Raw genomic sequence first — 21,805 nt, forward strand, 5'->3', positions numbered from 1 at the left:
ATCTGAAATGTTTAACATAACTAATTATTTGTTAGAAATCTACCCTCCTTGTGTGTCAGCAGAACCTGGAGTTCTGATATCTAAGTATATTTCTGAGACTGATTATGATGAAGGTAGATAATTTGTATTTTTTTTAATAATAGGTTTATATTTGCTATTGTTTAAAATAAGTGTATGGAATGTTTCTTCTATTGAGATCAACACGTTTTTGATAAAGTATCTGATAAGAGCTAAGGAAGGGCATGCTCTGCTTTATGAATTTTTATAAAATCCGAAGTGGAAATGATCTACTTTGGTTTCACTAATTCAGTGTGGAACATTTTAATGTGAATTTTAACAAATATTTCCTATTGATTTTGCACAAATGCATCCATCCGAAAAATGTTACTTTTGTTTGATGCTTTCTTTAAAGTCACTGTATATTTCTCACCTTTTAGGGACTTCAGCATTTGCATAACAACAAAACTATCCACCGAGATGTAAAAGGAAATAACATTCTGTTGACCACTGAAGGTGGAGTTAAACTTGTAGATTTTGGTAAGTTTGTTTTGAAATGCATGGGTTTGATAAATGATTTGATCATTTTCCATTACCCTCGCTTTCTAGGCATTGAAAGTGGAGAAAAACAGTATCCTATTGAGGTAAGAAAGTACAGAGATTCTTTATAAATTTGGCCAGTGAAGATTCCCGGAAGAAAGAATGACTTCTTTCAAGTCAAGCCATAACACCGCTGTAGTGGTTATGTGTGGTTGATTCTCAAGAATAGATAGCACTCCAGGGGCTCTTGGCTGGCTCAGTTGGTTGAGTGTCCGGCTCTTGATTTTGGGCCAGGTCACGATCTTGCGGTTCATAGGATCGAACCCCAAGTCAGGCTGCAGGCTGCATGTTAACAGCATGGAGCCTGCTTGGGATTCTTTCCTCCCTTTCTCTCTGTGCCTCTCTTGCTTGTGCTCATGCTCCCTTTCTCTCACTCTCTAAAATAAATAATTAAACGTGAAAAAAAAATAAGTAAAATAGCATTCCAAATAATTGCACTAAGCCTAAGTGGTAGTCCCACGGCCCTTATTATTACTTTACAAATGGGCATGTGCCTGAATACAGGATTTTGAGAAATGAGGAGGAAACTTCAAAGGTCTCTGGGAAAATAGTTTCGATCCTAAGAAGGAAGCACATGGAAAGATGGTCTCTTTCTTCCTTGGGACCCTCTCTGTCTTACTGCCATGCCTGAACCTGCTGCAGCCACCTTGCTCTGTCCTGAGGTGCTCCATCCCAAGTGGAAAGCCACCCTGGAAAAGGCAGAGCTGAGAGATGGGAAGAATGAGAGTCCTTGATATAATTGAGCCACTAAATCAACAGATTCTGGAGCCTGCCCCATCAAAGGACCTTTTGTCATGTGAGATAATAAATTTCCATATTTACTCAGCCAGATGGGTTTTTGTGTCATAGCCAAAGGCACCATAGCTGATCCTCGCACATTTGTCTGGGGAGTTATTGACCAGTGTGACAGTGCCCTTCCACACCTCCTATCATTGGATCCCTACGAGTGCACTGCTCCTGGGAAGGTGGGCGACATTATTCTAGGACATCTCAGTGTCCTTCAGTCACCTTCCCCTCCCCTTTCCCTCACTCTGGCTGGGGAAGGTATCTCTCCTTGTGCTTCTGTACCCTATATATTTCTCCCTGTGTTTGTGTTTACAACTTGTGCCTGAAGTGGAAAACAACAACAAAATCCTTTTCATTGCTCCATAGAAAGAGCCAGTCTCTTCGGTCGTGAAAGAAAAACTTAGTCAACCAGTAGCTTTGAGAAATGCAGACTTCCTTGGATACCCTCCAAAGTAGTCTAGATTTCAAACATATACCGATATAATTAATAAGGTGGCCTTTTGTACGATATCTTTGTAAATAATCATAAGTTGGGATGCTGACAAAATATGGGCTTTGGTTTTAGATTAATTGGCTTATGGACTTTATTTTCAGCAGCAATTAGAAAAGAGGGCCAGTTGCCTATTCAATGTGTTCCCAGTGTTGGATACTAAAATGCTATTATTTGCATGTAAGAGAATTCTTCTGTGTCTATCCTCCATGGTAAGAGGATGTGGATTCAGTTTGCCTAAAATGATGTGTAGATTTTCGTATGAATTCAAAGCTGAGGTTGGCATGCATGGTGAAACTTCTCAAAGGCAGAGGAGTAAGATGTGGTGAGCATTAAGCAAAAAAAGGATGTCCTCATTCAGTGTTTAAATAAGATTTAGGGAAGGCTGAGACTGGGAGCAAAGTATTTGAGAATACATTTTATTTGAACTTCTCACCTCACAAAATATATATTAAGCTCGTTATGGCTTCTGCAGATCTGTGCGTGGGTGGCTTCCAGTCCTCAAAATGTCCGAATGGAGCTCCACCACCTCATCCATCCCCAGAAGTCTGCTTCATATCAAGAGTTCCTTGTCTTGGAAAAAGTCACTAGCCCTGTTTTGTTGCTTAAGTCGGAAACCTTTGGCTCATCCGAGTCTTCCTTTGTCTACCTCTCACATCTACAACTAGTCACAAAGCTCTGTCTCTATTACCTACATACCCAGACTCCATCTTTCTTACTTCTCTTGTCCTAGCCATCATCTCCGACTTGACGTCCTGCGGTTATACTTTTCTGAATTCCTTGCATCCAGTCTTCCTTCCTTCCTCCCCTACTCTTTTCCTTCGTTCCTTCCTTCGTTCCTTCCTTCCTTCTCCCTCCCTCCCTTCCTCCTTCCTTCCTTCCTTCCTTCTCCCTCCCTTCCTTCCTTCCTTCTTCCTTCCTCCCTTCCTCCCTCCCTCCCTCCCTCCCTCCCTCCCTCCCTCCCTCCTTCCTTCCTTCCTTCTTCCTTCCTTCCTTCCTTCCCCCTCCCTTCCTTCCTTCCTTTATTCTCCCTCCCTTCCTTCCTTCCTTCTTCCTTCCTTCCTTCCTTTATTCTCCCTCCCTTCCTTCCTTCCTTCTTCCTTCCTTCCTTCCTTCCTTCCTTCCTTCCTTCCTTTATTCTCCCTCCCTTCCTTCCTTCCTTCTTCCTTCCTTCCTTCCTTCCTTCCTTTCTCCTTCCTTCCTTCCTTCCTTCCTTCCTTCCTTCCTTCCTGTCCCTTCTCCACACTGCAGCCAGAGGGACCCCTATCAGAAAGCATAGCTGATCCTGGCACTGTCTTGCTCATCAGTGGCTTCCACTAGCCCTTGGGTAAGCCTTTGCCTTATGATTCTCTGTGCTGGCACAGAGTAAGTACTTCATGAGGTACCTTCTCATGCTGTTACCTATGATCTAGGTCAGTTTCTTTCAGTTTCTTAAACGCCCCACACGCTTGCTCAGTCAGGGCTCTTACACTTGTGACTGAGTACTTTGAAATATCTTAACATGTTTTTACTCTTTACCTGTCCAAGAACATTATCTTCACTCCAGTCTGCCTGAGGCATCTCTCTATCTGGGGGGAAGATTAAGCTTTGTTCCAGAGGAAATGCAAGAAAATGACTGGAGTAATATTCAGTTTTTAACATTCAAAAAGAGGAATTTGTAGCAAGACCCAGGATATCTCTTGAGAAAGGTCTATGTAAATTGTTTTATCTTCTCTTTAGAGGGTTTCACACAAGAGAGAAAAGAAAGAAGAGGGAAACCCTTTCCAATTCTAGGGTGATGGTGGAAAGATGAAGCAGAGAAGGAGACCAGGAGAGTGAGATGAGCTTTAAAGAAGTGAAGATGACAATGAGGGCAGATAAAAGCTCTCACCTGCACACTCCCCACCATTTGCATCCACGCTACGGAGAGGCCATTGCTGCAGACTGAGCTGAGCCATGTCCTTGTCGTTTACACACGGAGGTGTAAAGTGATTACGTAGGGGAAGTACTCAAATTGAGCTTCCCCAACTCTTCCCGTAGTTTCCAGAAACCCAAAAGTCACTGAGAATCTGTCCGGGGAGTTCCTAGAGGGGTTGCTTAGTCTGGGCAGTGAGGCACAGAGCAGATCACCTGAGCCAGGTCTGATTAGGAGTCACGGCCAGAGCTCAGAGTGTTCTCAGCTCCAGCCAAAGCCAACCTGAGCCTTGGTCTGCTCAGAGGGACCACAGGAAGCCCTGCCAGTATGAGGAGAGTGGACCATGAGCTCACCCGATGCCAGTGCCGGCATGGGAGGCCAGTAGGGCACCTAGCAGCCAGGCAGACACACAGGCACATGGCCCCAGAGGCCAGAGACCTACGTACCAAAGACCCTCCCTCTTCTCCTTGCCACAAGGTCTTATAAGCCATCCCTCATCCTGTACACTTGGTACCATCTTCAGGAAGGAGGAAGGAGGAGGAATGCCATCTGAGAGATGGAACAGGCACTTTTATCCAACAGAAACTGAGCTCTATCTAAAAGGACTTTATGGGTTTATTAATTATGAGCAAGCTTTACTGCCCTCCCAGCCAGTAGATAGGGGCACAGGGAGAGGCCATAATAGAAGCAAAAGGAATTGTATTTTAGTATAGGGTGATTCCATTTTGTGACCAGTTGTGGACATGATGCTTGAAACCTCTCTTCACTCCTGCACCTAGCTAACTTCTGTTTGCCTGGCTGAGTACCTCCCACCACCCATACTTTGTTTAGACAACCAATTGTCACCCTTGATTGTAATCATAATTTAATTTGACTACCTTTCCTACTAAGCTATAAGCTTCATGATGACATGGTATCTCTTTGGTCTGGCACTTTGTCCCTAGAGTCAAGCATGGTACTGGCCCCTTGGACATGCTCAGTAATACTGTCGAATGAATGATGAGAGGCAGGATTTTTCCATACAGTTGTGTGACCTTGAGAAAGTCAGTTACAATCTCCAAGGACATCAAAGTGCTCATCTACAAGTATGAGAAATAACAGGCTCTACCTCATATGGTTGATTGCTGTGAAGAATAAACAGCATGATACAGGCAACCTACTTAGTATAATTATAGATACTTTATAATTTAAAAAATTTGAGGTATTACCATTATCATGAAATAGTATTCTTAGCCCCTAGCTCACTGTTGTATACATAGTAGGTACTTGATAAATAGTAAATAAATACTTTTAAAAAAATTGTTGCTAAATACTGGAAATATGAGTTCCCAAAATAGCTTCTTTCTGTTTCCAAAAAAAGTAGCCCTTTGCTAGAGTAAATTTGGTGTTACTTTAAATATCAAGCTACTTAATTATACTAAAAGAAAGATTCAGTTTGCTGATGCTAGTTATAAATATAGCCTTTAAGAAAACCTTTGGTTTTTTTGTTAAAGGGATATTTTTTTTAATTTTTTTTAATGTTTATTTTTGAGAGAGAGAGAGACAGAGCATAAGCAGGGGAGGGGCAGAGAGAGAGGGAACACATAATGCAAAGCAGGCTCCAGGCTCTGAGTTGTCACCACAGAGCCCAACGCGGGGCTCGAACCCATACACCACAAGATCATGACCGGAGCCAAAGTCGGACACTTAACTGACTGAGCCACCCAGGTGCCCCTTAAATGAGCCAAAGTCAGATGCTTAACTGACTGAGCCACCCAGGTGCCCATTAAATGGATATGTTTCTGCAAAAATTCCCTAGACACCTCAGAAAGTAAAAAGACAAGGGAGCTTGTAAACATTATTAATGAAATACATTAGCAGTCCCTGGTATATAATCAATCAATAAATAATATGATCTCCCAGGAGGTAAACTCCTTTAGGCAAATCAACTAATGTCTGAAAAAACAGTTCTTATGTGGACTAGAAAATGCAGGAGAGACTAAATGTAAAGGGCAGTTCTCAGTTCTCATTTCTATGGATTTCTCTCTGGGGAGCTTCATTTCTAATAGGATAGTTAACATTTCAATACAAAAGTGCAGAATGTACTTCTTGTGATTTATTTAGACATTGTTCTTATGACAGAATATTTTATGGCTTTCAATCTCTTATTACCCACATGCCCAATTTTAGACCAAATCCCCAATGAGTAATGTAGGTCAAAGAGAAGTTGTGATTTTTGTTAATAACCCACTTTTAGCATCAAGTGAGGCAGTTATACCTGAACTTAAAAGCTGTGAAGTTCCTCTTATTCCTTCCTTTATTCCCAAAAAATTCAGAATAAAAGCCATTAGGTGGGACTGAACAAGTACAAGAGAGCAGGGTGCAGCTCAACGTGAGGTTTGAGCCTGAGTGTGGTGAGAAAGACATCCATGCTGGGAGGCTGGTGGTAATGGAGTTCAGTTGGAGAGGAGTGTGAGTCCCTGGGTGGGACAAGGAGAACATCTGTCTAGGGAGATGATGATGACCCTACTTCAGGTTATCAGAGCCCAAGCTAGGTAAGAAAGACATCTGTGTAGGGGTCAAGATGGAAACAAGACATTGTTACATAAAGGGGGATTAATACCATCAGGAAATATAATGTGTACAAGCGGAGCCAGGTTTCTTACTGTTAGAGAGAAGAATTAGAAATATGGAAAGGAAGAAAACTGAACCCAGTAGTGTTAGATTGGAATTGGAGGTATCATTTTGAATGCATGGTTTTCAATATATATAGACAAATATAAAAATAAATATAATGGAATGTGCATGTGGGACGTGTGTGTGTGTGTGTGTGTGTGTGTGTGTGTGTGTGTGTGTAGGTGTATACATGTTATTTAGGTATTTCTACTAAGAGGGCTTGCAAACGTTGATGTACCAAGAACAAGCCCATCAAGCACTTAGCTTTTGGTTTCTAAATACAGTTCTCAATTAAGAGGAACCAGGATTCTTAGAGAAAGACTGATTTTAATGGCTATACAAGATGAACATGGAACTTAATGTGCTCAAAAGGAAGGAAATGTTAAAAGAATAATGGTAACATGTCAAAAGAACACAGAAGCCAAATTGAAGGAATTCTCACTGAGCAAATCTGGGAAAATTTTAGCATCAAAATAATGATAATAATGACGGTAATGATGGTAACTCATTGAATAAAATAGAAATCCATTAATCCATACTTGCATACTTAGATATATAAATGAATGGAAAGAAGCAAAAGCTTTTCTTGCAGAAGAATAGCAACTAATAAATATAGAAGGGATAGTGAAATTTTTAAAATGATCACTTGGAAATCGTCATAGTAATAATTAATTCATACCAAAACTTCAATGGGTCCTAAACTAGTGTGTTAAATTTTGATTAGAAATAGGATATTTACATAGTCTCAAAAGATTTCATAAAGTACTTAATTACAAAAGAAAAAGAGACACTTTCAGGACAAAACATAAGCAGTTGATCAAAGTGAGTACAACTAGTAATGGAACAAGTGAAAATCACATACCATCTGGTAGGATCGCAGTCATACACCATCAGTATCACTTCCATGATGTTCCTGCCAAAACTATAATTGTGAGGGAAAATCCAAATTCAGGAACATTCTGCAAAGTAACTGGCCCAACGTTAAAAAGTGTCAAGGTCATAAAATTCAAGCAAAGATTAAAGAACTCCAGATTGAAGGAGACTTAAGAGACATGACAGCTAAATGCAACACATGGTCCTGGGCTGAATTCTTTTGTTGTGGGGATGGACGTATTTGGGACAATTGATGAATCTTCAATAGGGAAAATAGATTAGATGGTAGAAATGTATCAGTGTTAACTTCCTGATCTTATTAGTTGTACAGTGGGTGTGTAGGGGAATGTCTTTGTAGCAATCACTAAACTGTTTGGGTGTGGAGGGGCATCATGTGGCCTACTTAACTCTTTAAATGGTTCAGGAGAAAAGTTTTTTTGAACTTCTCTTACCAACTTTTCTCTAGTGTTGAAATTATAGCAAAAAACATTTTTAAACTATGGAATAGAGCTGGAGATTTAGCATGGAAGTCTCGATGTTTATGTACGTGTGTGTGTGTGTGTGTGTGTGTGTGTGTGTACATATATTTATATATATATATATATATATATATATATATATATATATATATATGTAAAGATACGTATATGTAAAGATATATATATGTCTAAAGATATATATGTGTATGTATATAAACGTGTGTTGGTAGTTGGATGTTATGAATCTTGAAAATTTGAGAGCTAGTGCTTTATAGAATGAAATAATATATGGGAAAAATAACTAGGAGGAAGAGCCATTTTTGAAAGTTGGCAGAGCTTTAGAATTTTCATACATATACTAAAAATTAATATTTCATTCAGATGAAATTTATTACTTAAAAAATTTAATGTTTGTTTATTTTTGAGAGAGAGAGAGGAGGGAGAGGCAGAGAAAGAGGGGGGCAGAGGATCCAAAGTAGACTCTGCACTGAGAGCAGAGAGCCCAGTGTGGGGCTCGAACTAACAAGCTGTGAGATCATGACCTGAGCTGAAGTTGATGCTTAACCAACTGAGCCACCCAGGCACCCCAGATAGAATTTATTTGAAAGAAAAGACACTTGTAATTCTTTTATTATCTATAAACAGAACCATGAATAAATGGACTGTTTCCAGCTGAACCTGTAGGCTCAAGTATTCCAAACTAAACATTTTCCAAAGTTGAATTAAAGTGTTTTTTTTAAGTGTATTTATTTTGAGAGGGAGAGAGACAGCATGAGTTGGGGAGGGGCAGAGAGAGAGAGGGAGACAGAATCCCAAGCAGGCTCCACACTGTTAGCATAGAGCCCAGTGCAAGGCTCGAACTCATGAAACCATGAGATCATAAAACCAAAAGTCAGATGCTTAACTGACTGAGCCCTAATTAAAATTTTTTTAATGTTTGTTTAATTTTGGGGGGGGGGGGTAGAGAGAGTGTGTGTGTACATGCAAGTGGAAGAGGGACAGAGAGAGGGGGACAGAGGATCCAAAGTGGGCTTCATGCCAACAGGAAAGAATCCATGTGGGGCTCAAACTCATGAACAGTGAGAGCATGACCTGAGCTGTGGTTGGACACTCAACCAACTGAACCACCCAAGCCCCTCAAAGTTGAATTAAGCTATTCAACATCATAGATTATGTTTGAACTAAGCTTTTCAACATTATAGATTACGTTGTATGTTTCAGTCAAGGGTCTTTTAGTTGTAAGGACAAGAAAACCAAACTAGCTTCAAAAAAGAGTAAGATACAAAAGGCAGTCTCATAGATAGGAAGAACAGGGGGGACTGAAACCAACAGAAGAATGGAAGGCAAGAACCACAATCAGTTACTGCCTCTTGCTATGTCACTGGAGAAACCAAATCTCTCCTTTCTGTTCTCTGTGGTTGTCTACAGACCAGCCTCTGGAGTTTTCATGTTGCCCATCAAGGCTATTTACTCAAATAGCAGCCTCAACCTTCTCAGCCTATATGACGTGTGGGTCCAGTGGGAATAGATAACCTACCTGGACTTTTAGCACCCCAAGTCAAAAGGAATTTGGAGTGGGAGAAGAAGCTCAGTTGGACAAGCTGGGTCAGATACCTTTCTTTGATCCTGTTAGCCATGACCAGGGAAAGAGTCTTAAGCAAGCCTGCCTGAACCTTCCCATTTTTCAAGTAACTGTGAATACAGAAAGATTTTCTTTTAAGAGCATTATGGAAAAGGAAGGACAAAGATATTTTCTAAATATACTAGACAATATGGTTTCTTATTGATGTGCACTGCCTTATATTCTGAGAGATGGTCAGAATTTTAATTTGTTGAAGTTAAATTACATGAAGTATAACCTAGAAATTCTATCATGAAGTCAAGAATGGATTTCAGAAAGGAGCACCTGGGTGGCTCAGTCAGTTAAGTGTCTGACTCTTGATTTTCGCTTAGGTCATCATCTTGTGGTTCATGAGTTCAAGCCCCACGTGGGACTCTGTCTTCCTCTCTCTCTCTGTCCCTCCCCCACTTGCTCTCTATGTCTCTCTAAAAATAAAAATAAACTTAAAAAAAAGAATGGATTTCAGATGTTTTGAAAGAGCTTTTATTTGGTAATAGAGAAAACTTTGTATCTAGAGATTTACCCAACACAAAAGCAAACTAATTACCTCAATGCAGCTGTAGAAATTTTAGTAAAAGTACCAAGTCTGCCTTTCCATGGAATGATGAATTTAGGTCAATCAAAGAGGACTTCCTTATATTTTTTTAAGAATCACCTCTTTTCTCTCTCAGTTTTTCTTATTATAGAGTATGTGACTTGGACTAAAATTACATGGCCTTAGTCTGCAGCTCTAATATTTGAATTCCTGAAAAGCTCCAAGCAAAAAGATTTTTATTGGGGAGGAGGGCAGGGGAAGGGAGGAGACAGGGTAATGGGAGAGGTGATTGGGGATAAAAGGGAATGAAAAAATAAGAGATCAGTGATGATAATGCACCATAAATGAGGAATATTCTATATACAGTTGTCCCTTGAACAACACCGGTCCACTTATACATGGATTATTTTCAATACAGTACAGTACTGTGAATGTATTTTCTTTATGATTTTCTTAATAACATTTTCTTTTCTCTACCTTACTCTGTAGTATGAATACAGTATATAATATATATGATATACAAAATGTGTGGTAATCAACCGTTTATGTTATTGGTAAATTTTCCAGTCAACAGCAGGCCCTTAGTAGTTAAGTTTTTGGAAAGTCAAAAGTATATGCATATTTTCAACTGTGGGGGTTGGGGGTTGGCACTCCTAGGCCCCATGTTCAAGGGTCAACTGTACTCAACTCTCTATAACTGAGGTCCAGTATTATACATATACACACATGCAAGGCCATACTTAATTAAATTACACAGATCCAGGTACATGGTTTTATGTTCAAAGCCAAGGAGAGTGCAGCAAGCAGTGTGGTCTTGATGTCTTTAGAGAAAGCACTACATAATCTCCATTATAAGATATGAGCTGAGTATTAAAGGGAAAGATTTAGTGCCAGGTAGACTGGAGAGAGGACAGATTTCCAAACGAAATCACATCAGTATGGATAGGAGTAGTGATGGCACAGAATCACTTACCTTGTGTCATCTTATAGACTCACTGAAAGCTAAAGCTGGAGGTAACCTTGAATGTCATTTGGTATATTAAGTACAAGAATGTCAGGAGATTTTTAATATTCCTATATGCAACACATAATGTGAATATGAATTTCCTGATGAGAAAGTATAAAGTTTTCACAACACTAAATAATTTGTGACCCAAAAGTCATAATCATTGACTTATCCTAGTCTTCTGAATTAATAATGAGAAAACAAAAGCTTGGGCCCACTGTGAGATGGATCTGAACTGAACCTCATTGCTCACTTGACATCTATTAGATCCCTATTCTGACTGGTGGAGCACAGTGATATTTGGGGTCTCCTGGAATAAGTGCCAGTTCAGAGGTGGCATCTAGCAATCCCAGAAAAGTCTGATTATTTCCTTTTCCCCAGTGCAAAATCACCCTAGTAAAAAGCCATTGGTCCCTTTGGGGAAGGCTCAGAGATTCTTAACAAAGTTTTGGTAGCGTACTGGGGTACTTTCTCAAGGGGCGACCTCCCCTTCGTTCAAGGGATTCTGGGTCTACAAAACCAGCTCAAGTCTTGGGATTGATTGAGAAGCCATGACTGTCTGTTTTTGATGATTCAAGTTACACTTATGTTCACTTGACTTAGGACTATTTTGCTTATTCAGATTAATTTCATAGTCTTCCCATCTATTTCACTTTCGCTAACACTGATATCGACTAGGCAACACCGTAGGTCTCTGCAATGCAGAGTCTTCTGATTACTGCTTTGACTCTGCTGCCTGTTATGGTAACTGCCCATCTTACCCTTGGAGTTGAGGACTACCACTTGGCTCCTTCCACTGTACTGTGTGATCCAATTCCTCTCAGTGTATTTAGCTTTCCTAATTCAGTGGCATCAATTCCCATTGTAACTTCTAGCCTACAGAGAAGAGTGATAATAGAGCTCTCAAGGATTCTGGGACTGCCATCAAAAATGCATTTCTCACAGTTACATTGAAAGGCATGTCCTCTGGATGTTCCCATGTTGGGTGAGTAGGTCTTAAATGAAAAATCCTCTCCAGCATTTCAATCTTCCTAGGTCTTTGAATCTCTTCCTCTAGAGTAAACCAGTGTAGTTCTGGCATTTCAAGTTCATTTACTAGGGCAACTGTTTCACCCGTGTCTGAGCCAACCAATCAACCAGACTGGGTAAAGCCCCTTCTTTCCCAAGCTGCGATATTAAATGCAAAATCTCTGCATTGTGGGTATCTATCAACAAATTCAGCCTTATTCAAGTTTATGTTCCTTCCACCATTATCCCACACCCTTAATAATGGGATTCTAGGTTTGTTTTTCAGTAATCTAAGCTCCTCATCTACCAGAGAGAAGGGTTTCTTTTAGGGCAGACGTAGAAGCTTTCAGGTCATTTGTGTAGCACTTGAAACTGGGAATTTGAATCCCTGAGCTCATTCTTTTTTTTCCCTTCATCTTGTCCAGCGATATTAACAGAAACCAGCCAATTTCATTCTATTCATTAGTTTGGCAAAGTGTTCAAAGATATCACCCTGAACCATGCCTCTTACAAGTAAGTGTTTGATTAGAAGTATCCAATGCTGATATTTTGTGTACCTCTATTTGCCACATCATGCCGTGGACTATCAGTGCTCTTTACTACTGGAAATAGAGCCATCAATGTCTTTAATCTAACTAGATTAGAAAGCCAATTCCAAAAACCCCAGAACCAAGTTAGAAAAATCATCTTTAAGATTCTGTTCCTTTAGAACCACTCTCAGTACCAAAATCTCTGTCAGAGTTCTCCAGAGAAACAGAATCAACAGGATATGATGGGTGGGGTGGGGGATGAAGAGGAGATTGACTTATTTTAAGGAAATGGTTCATATGACTCTGGAGGCTTGGTGATTCCAAAATCTAGGTGCTGGGGCTTAGTCAGCAGAGCATCAGACTTCAGCTCAGGTCATGATCTCATGGTTTGTGAGTTCGAGCCCCGCATCAGGCACTGTACTGACAGCCCAGAGCCTGGAGCCTGCTTCGGATTCTGTGTCCCTCTCTCACTCTGCCCCTCCCTTGCTCATGCTCTGTCTCTCTCTCTCAAGGATGAATAAAACATTAAAAAAATTGTTTTAAATAAAAAATAAAAACACAAAATCTAATGTTAAGCTGGCAGGCTGAAGACCCAGGGAAAAGTTACAGTTTAAGTCCAAGGTAGTCTGCTGGCAGAAGTCCTTCTTACCCAGTGAATGTCAGTCTTGGTTCTATTAAGGCCCTTCACTTATTGAATAAGGCTTATCCACAATGTGGAGGATAATCTGCTTCACTCACAGGTAATTACATCCAAAACACACTTTCACAGAAACATCCAGAATGATGTTTGACCAAATATGTGGATACCATGGCCAGATTAATCATTATACAATCTTAACTTCATCAATAGAATGAGGATATTAGATGGTGTAATAAATCTTATGGACTCTTCTTGTTGAAAAAATCTGTATTTTTATAATTTCAATTCTCATTCCTGCAGTATTGTTTTTAACAAAGACAACAACAAAATCTCATGATTTTCCCTTTGCTCTCTTTAGATGTCAAGGATTTTGCTGTCTGGTTATAGCAAATCAAGTTTCCTGAAGTTGTCTGGTTTGTTGAAACCACATTGGAAGCCACATATTTAATGCTTCTTCTAACTTACCTAAGAGACCTCCTGACACAATTTTCTCCCTAGAAAGAGGACTTACGCAATAGGGGACAGAGTTGTTGTACAAACCATCAAGCAGCTCAGGAAACCTTGTTGGAAGGGCCTAAAATAAGCATGAGAATTTCAATATAATCAAAGCAAAGGGCTGAAGAATCATTAATGTATACCACCTTAATGTTCCTGTGGCTTTGACTTTCAGTGTATTATTGTCCTCTCTTCTAGTCTGTTTTCTTTTCAGCCCTGATCTCTCTCTGGCCTCCTGTTTCTTCCCGTATTCTCACTATCCCAACCTGTCTGGAATTTTCCACCTTTTAGCATCTTCTCCTTTGAGATGCTTACATAACTGTTTACTTTGGTGACTTATTCCATTATTCCCTCTCTGGACAAGATGATTTTCCTAATCGTCTTTACTTCCTAGGGCTCCCAAACTCATCATTTGGATTCCTGTTGCCTTTTAAAGTCATTTATGGCAATCGCTTTTAATGGAATTTTGCATTTTTCTACCTTCCTAGCCACTTTTCTTGTGAGAATTTATACCAAGTGAAAATGCCATTTGTCCTCAGGAAACTGACTCCAGCCAAAGTTTACTAACCTGAAAATGAACACAGACTTTATGACCATTAAGTTGTCTGCTAGCTCCAAAGCTGTTTGGTTGTGTTGGTAAAATGAAGTTGAAGTTTAGCAATTGCATAAATGTTTAACACACACATGGAGTTTGGTAAACACCTTCTTTGGTCACTCCTTCATAGTTGAGTTGTGTCTTGTTTTTAATGTAAAAATCATCTAATATTATCAGATACAAAGCTTCCTACTCTACCTAGTTGCATTGTCCCTTTTTCACTTATTTGAGCGCTTTTATTTTTCCTTCACATTCTGGACTAAATTTTTTTTTCTTTCCACACAGTTTACAGTTTTACATTTCCTTAGTTCCATACAGGAACCAGCTGTAAAACATTATTTCTGCAGGATCCTAAAAGCCACTAAATGATAGATAAGTAAGACCTCAAGAGCATTGTAATTCATTACCCCTGCACTCCATACTCTAACCAGTGGTCCTTGAAGGGGGTGTCAATACCAGGGTGTTTGTAAGACATCATTGTAGTGCAGAAAAAAAATTCATATCTAATTATGAAATATTCATAGTACAGTTATTTAATCTCATACTTTAAAATTATCTTCATTTACGTGTTTCACAATGCATATATTAACATAGTAATGGGTCACCTGGGTGGCTAGTCAGTTAAGCGTCCGACTTTGGCTCAGGTCATGATCTTGTAGCTTGTGAGTTTGAGCCCCATGTCTGACTCTGTGCTGACAGCTCAGAGCCTGGAGCCTGCTTTGGATTCTGTGTCTCCCTCTCTCTCTGTTTATCCCCTGCTCATACTCTGTCTCTGTCTCTCTCTCTCTCTCTCTCAAAAATAAAGATTAAAAAAATTTAAAAACAGAAGTAAATATATAGAGAATAGTCTATCTATAGCTATATCTGTATCGATTGTGCTTGTTCAAAACTTACTTATTCTTTGGGATGTGTGAGTAAAGAGTTTGGAGGCCAAATATTTGTCCTAGAAAATATTTAATCTCATATTAATGTATACATGTAATATAAACTCACATTAATATGAAACCTAATGACTTTTAGGCTTTATAGACTCATTATTGACTATTACCCTTGTTAATTTGCTCCTTTATTTGTAAAATCATTTAGGCCTTGTATCAGTTAGAATTCCTTGGTTGTAAGCAATAGAAACTAACTCTGACCAACTTAGGCAAAGATACTGACAACAACACTGATGGGCTTACAAAGTCAAGGGAGAAAGAAGCTGGGCCATCTGGTCTCCTAAGAACAGAACTTCACCTGGACCTAGTTTTAGAGCCCTGCCATTGGTTGACTCTACTCTGGTTACCTCCTCCCTGAGAGTCCACTCTACTCAAGATTCACATTTCAAAAAAAAAAAAAAAAATATTCACACTTCCAAGAAAAAAGAGTCTGAATGGAACTGCTTTGGGTCACATATAACACCCTAAAAAACTTTTTACCAGTATCCTTCCATGGAAAGTCCTTTCCAACCATCCAAGCTTATAAATTCAGACCGCAGGACATGACTACTTGCTAAAAAATGCCAACTCTAGTAATATAATCTTTTCTTTATATTCATGAAGAGGAAAAAAGATCACATGATTAGTCTAAAATGTCACTCACCTGCCCTGAGCAAAACTTTTGATGTTTTTACTTGGTTGTGGGTTTTTTTTCCTTTACATTTCAGTTAAATGACATTTGAATTTTTAAATGATCTTTATGAAGTTGAGACAAAAATGTTCACCAAAGATCAAGTATAATGTAAATTTAAATAAATAAATGAATAAATATATACCCTTAGAATAAATCTTAGTAAATTTAGAATCAATTTTAAATTGATTTTTTTTTCTTTTTGAGAGAGAGTGTGTGAGCAAGTGGGGGAGAGGGAGAGAGAGAATCTTAAGCAAGTCCCACACTCAGTGCCGAGCCTGATGTGGGGCTCAATCTCATGATTATGAGCCAAAATGAAGAGTTGAATGCTTAACCTCCTGAGCTACCCAAGCACCCTAAATTTATTTTTAAATCCGTTTGCTTTTCCCACTTATGTAAATAAATTATGATACTCTGATACTATCATAAAATCCAAGTTTAGTCACTTCTACCTTTAATTCATAGAAGAAGACAATCTAAAATGTTTAGATTTAAATTTAATTTTTCTGGGGCGCCTGTCTCAGTCAGTTGAACATCCGACTTCGGCTCAGGTCATGATCTCACGGTTCATGGTTCGAGCCCCACGTCAGGCTCTGTGCTGACAGCTCAGAGCCTGGAGCCTGTTTCAGATTCTGTGTCTAGCTCTCTCTCTGCCCCTCCCCCACTCATGCTCTGTCTGTCTCTCTCTGTCAAAAATAAATACACATTAAAAAATTTTTTTTTAATAAATTTAATTTTTCTGAAGGTTCAAATGCTTGGAGTAGGGGTAGAAGTAGAAGGAGTATTTTGGAGAAATGTGCTCTTAAATGTTGATTCTCTTTCTTCAGATAGTCTGTGAGAAAATATTTAAGGGAGAATCCTCAAGCACAGATTAGATAATCTCCTTTGAATTTGAAAAAATTATTTAGTGAGGATATTTTTTTCTGTCACATAATTAATTTTTTCACAGACAAAATTTTTTTAATTTATTTTTTAATGTTTATTTATTTTTGAGATAGAGAGACGGAGCACAAGTAGGAGAGGGACAGAGTGGGATACACAGAATTGGAAGCAGGATCCAGACTCTGAGCTGTCAGCACGGAGCCCGATGTGGGGCTCGAACCCATGAACGATGAGATCATCACCTGAGCTGAAGTCGGACACTTAGCCAACTGAGCCACCCAGGCGCCCCTTCACAGACAAAATTGGAAGGGCATAGATGAAGATTCTGTGTGGGACAGGATTTATACAATGGTGGAATAGGTTAGGTCATTGTAAGATGCAATTCATGTGGAACCAAAACATACTGCCTACCCTCTGCCCAAGTATATTCCACCAATATTTAAGTATATTTCCCCCACCGAAATACCCATGTGGCTGAATATGGCCTTTGAATTTCATGATAAAAGTCAGATGTCATCTTGGAAGAATCAAATATATCCAAATTTAAATCTTAATCAGTGCCTTTCTCCTAGTTGGCTTATAAATAGCCAGAGCCTAAAACAAATGTGACACCTAAGAGGTGCTTTTCAAAACAGGGAAATCAGGGAGTGGAGGCCCATGGTGTGGGGGTAACCCATCAATTTCAGAGCAGGTCAAGGGAAGAGCACTGGACAGCCTGCATGAGGAACGGGAGTGTGAAATGCAAGGAGAGACTTTGCTCCTAATTTTCTTAAGGGTTAATTATGATTATTTCTAACAGGTGTAATTAGTGGGATGCCATGACTGAAATACTTGGTTATGCCTCTTCACTGTAGTCCTTCCATCTGTAATCTCTATAAAGAAAAACAACTAATTCTATTCATGGTGTTGGATTAAATAGATGCCGTTAATTTGAAACTAGACAGGTGTGATTTGTCCAAAGTTGATCGTGTGATGGAAAATAATTTGATTCACATTCACAAGTAACCTACTATGTGCATACAACCATAGAAGAATTCTCAAATGCACCACTATTTGGTAATGGACAGAGGGAGGAGGAGGGAGGGAGGGAAGTGTACCGTTCAGATACAAATTACATGCCAAAATAAGTAATATAGACAGGTAGTTAAAAATGTAGAAGTTTAAAAAAAATTGAGGTTAGTATGATCAGGAGCAGATTAAATATCAGCATGCGGGAATAAAACTTGAAATGGGGCTTTAAGAATAGGGAGGTTTGGATATGAGAAATATAAAATAAAAGGATCATTCTAGACTTTGGCTATGACAAAATCCTGATGTAGGATACTTCAAAAATTTTTTTTAACGTTTATTTATTTTTGAGACAGAGAGAGACAGAGCATGAATGGGGGAGGGTCAGAGAGAGGGAGACACAGAATCCGAAAAAGGCTCCAGGCTCTGAGCTGTCAGCACAGAACCCAACGCGGGGCTCGAACTCACAGACCGTGAGATCATGACCTGAGCCGAAGTCGGATGTCCAACCGACTGAGCCACCCAGGCGCCCCCCGACGTAGTATACTTTAATGTGAAGTTCAAGTTCTGTGGCAGCTTTACGGAAACAGAATTTTAATATTAGTTTGTAAGCAAATTTGTTACAACTGGAGTCTCTTTGCATGAGTAATTAATGCAGGAATGTAAGTCTTTTTTCTTCCTTCCAGGTGTGTCTGCACAACTCACCAGCACTTGGCACCGTAGGAACACATCCGTGGGAACACCATTTTGGATGGCTCCTGAGGTCAGACAGTTTTGAGAGAGACAAATGTAGTATTGAATCCTTTCCGGCTTTCCTTTTCATGCATGCACTGTTGCCCCATGTTTAGGAATGTACTAGAAGGAAACGTCAGTTGTGTCATTTTTATGAGAGATTTTTGTATGAGAAGGAACATGGGAGGTGCTCAATACATGGGCGTGAATGAATGAATGAGTAAATGAAGGATTGAATGAATAAATCCAATGAGGTCAAGAGAAACTGCTTGCGGCCTTAATTTTCTGTTAAATTTACTTTTAGTTGCTCAGCATGTATCTATATTATTGTTATTTAGATTTTGTTTTTAAACTAAGAAATATCATGAAAATCCCTAACCTTTGTTTAGTATCAGATTTTCGCTTATTAACCTGTGTAACGGGTTCCTATATTGAGTGAGTCTGCCTGGGAGGGCCATGCTCATCTTGGGTGACTCTTGGGAAGTGGTGAATAAACTGCCAAAATTGCTGAGGGAGAAAGTTTTCTAGAGTCCCATCTTCTCTCCACAGCCCCTGTTAATGCCTTTAATCTTTTTAATTATGTTTATCAGTAAAGAAGACTTATGTTTGAAAACTCTCAGCCTCTGGGGAGGGTTCTGCTATTTATCTACCATTTTCTAGGGAGTGAAGGGAGAAGAAGCAGTTCAAATACTACATTAATATTGCAAAATTTTAGACCTAAGTGTGTTTGAGGATTAAATCTTTGTGTGCTGTTTCTATTTTAATACAAATTCAATTATTACTTGCAAAAAAGTAAAATGTAAATGTAAAACATGGAGAAAGGATACATTATCTTAAGAATCTTTTAAAAACTCCAATGGATTAAAAAACTCTTTTTTCTTTTTAATTTTTTTAAATATTTATTTACTTTTGAGAGAGAGAGAGCGTGCGAGCGAGCACGGGGGAGGAGCAGAGAGAGAGCCTGAAGCAGGCTCCAGGCTCCGAGCTGTCAGCACAGAGCCTGATGCGGGGCTCAAACCCACAGACTGCTGTATCATGACCTGAGCGGACGTTGGACGCTTAACCGACTGAGCTACCCAAGTGCCCCTGAATTAAAGAACTTTTAAGCAAGGTGTACATCTTGGAATAAAAATAGCGTAATCATATAAACAAAACCAAAATTGAATTAAGGGATTCTCAAGTGAGAGTTTCTTCAGTTTGTTCTGATGTATTACTAGTGTTTTAAAAGCTCATGACAAAGTTTTAAAAATAAATTGATAAAATATAGGGATAATATTAAACAGTATATCTTATTTATGTATATTAATAATGCTATAATATGTAATAATTGTACTATTACTTATTAATATTAAATAATAGTGTAGCTTTATATTTTTCATCTGTTATAGTAACAGACCATTGTTATATGTGTGAGTTTGCTTTTAGTGAAAAAGCAATTAAAAAAAAAAAACTTCTTTAAAGTCTTTTTTTGAGAGAGAGCATGAGTGGGGGAGGGACAGAGAGACAGGGAGACATGGAATCTGAAGGAGGCTCCAGGCTCTGAGCTGTTGGCAAGAGCCTGATGCAGGGCCCTAACCCATGAACTGCAAGATCATGACCTGAGCCAAAGTCAGACGCCCAGGCACCTTAGTAAAGAAAGCAATTTTGATTAGTGGATCTTGGAACAACTCTCACATATAAGTAAAAGAAAATATTTTGATCTATCTAAAATTCAATTATCAGAGTATTAAATGAGTTAATCATAAAATTGGCACTCCTTAAATATCCAGTTACTAGACTATCATTTTACTGGTAGGTCATTATTTATTTTCAGTAAACGGGGTTTGAAAGTGCTTTACTGCTTAACAAACCAATGGGTATTACATAAAAGGGAAAGATTCACTGTCGTCTTTTCAAGCTGTCATATAAATACATATATATTCCATATTTTGTGCATATTGTATGTCTTTCTGTAATAAGCATTTTCTAACTTGTGAATAAGTGTCAGTATTTCAATAAATGTCCATTTATTTAGCACTGTTGAAGAGTATATTTTGAATAACCAGCTATCTAGCTAACGAAGGCATCACATATATACCAGCTCTATGTTATTAATGGCAAATCTCTTAGATTAGAAAATAGTAAGGTAAATAGTTTTAATATGTTCTCCATAATTAATGGCATAAATTTATTTCAGTGTTTTTACGGCCTCAGAGGCAAGATTGTTCAAGTCAATTATAAGTTGAAAAGTGAAACTCTTGATTTGACATTTAAAAAAAAATTTTTTATGTTTGTTTATTTTTGAGAGACAGAGACAGGGCATGAGCAGGGGAGGGCAGAAAGAGAGGGAGAATCTGAATCAGGCTCCAGGCCCCAAGCTTCCAGCACAGAGCCCAATGTGGGGCTTGAACCCATGAACCATAAGATCATGACCTGAGCCGAAGTCAGACGCTTAACTGACTGAGGCACCCAGGTACCCCTTGATTTGATATTTTTAAAGTCTAGATCAAAGGTAGCAGTTGTTGGTTACATAAAACCATCCTTTCCAAACTGAAATCCGTGTGTGTCAGGATGGAGGGCACAAGGGAAATAGTGACCATGATAGGTGAACATATACTTTTTACAAGCCATGACACTTTGCAGAGAGAAAGGGGATGATATTTATAATGACTCTAGGAAAGCAAGCATAAAACCAAGAATGTCTTAGGCAAATTGGGGCATAAATTCACCCAAGCCTTTGGTGAGATATTCCAGGATCACATGTAGCCATAAAATAATGAAAATAATATGGTGGGGCAAGATACATTTTTATATTAAGGAAGTTGAAGATACACAACAGAACAGAAAATTCATATGAATGTGTTTTTTATTTTTAACAGCTTTATTAATATAAAGTTCACATACACATACCATATAATTAGCTTATTTGACATGTACAATTTGATTACTTTTAGGTGTATATTTACAGAGTCGTGCAACCATCATCAGAATCTAGTTTTAGAGCATTTTCTTTCCCTCTACAAGAAATCCTTTACTCAGTAACAGTCACTCCCAAGCTCTCCTCCCAAGCTCTCCTACACTAGGCAATCACTAATCTGCTTTTTGTCTGTGGATTTGCTTATTGTGAACATTTCATGTAAATAGAGTCATACACTATGTGGCCTTCATGTCTGGCTTCTTTCTTTTAGTGTTTACCCATGTTGTAGCATGTATCCATAGCCCATTCCTTTTGATGGCTGAATAATATTCCATTGTATGCATATACCATATTTTGTTTATCCATCACCAGTTGATGGACATTTGGGTTGTTTCCCCTTTGGGGCTATTATGACTAATACTGTGAATATTTGTCACATGAATTTTTAATATAAATTGGGGACTTTTATGCTTAC

The 21,805-nt window shown here is 38.8% G+C and overlaps 1 protein-coding gene across 7 annotated transcripts in view; it reads left to right on the forward strand.

The window, feature by feature from the left end:
- Positions 1 to 21,805, forward strand: part of MYO3A (myosin IIIA) — a 241,940-nt gene that overhangs the window by 42,311 nt on the left and 177,824 nt on the right. For all 7 annotated transcript variants that reach the window (XM_042945148.1, XM_042945151.1, XM_042945153.1 and 4 more), the window contains exons 5-6: positions 438 to 537; positions 18,389 to 18,465. In XM_042945148.1, the coding sequence (XP_042801082.1) occupies positions 438 to 537; positions 18,389 to 18,465 (177 nt within the window). The remainder of the gene's footprint in view (positions 1 to 437; positions 538 to 18,388; positions 18,466 to 21,805) is intronic.

The sequence above is a fragment of the Panthera leo genome, chromosome B4 (genome assembly GCF_018350215.1).
Source record: "Panthera leo isolate Ple1 chromosome B4, P.leo_Ple1_pat1.1, whole genome shotgun sequence".
Lineage (NCBI taxonomy): Eukaryota > Metazoa > Chordata > Mammalia > Carnivora > Felidae > Panthera > Panthera leo.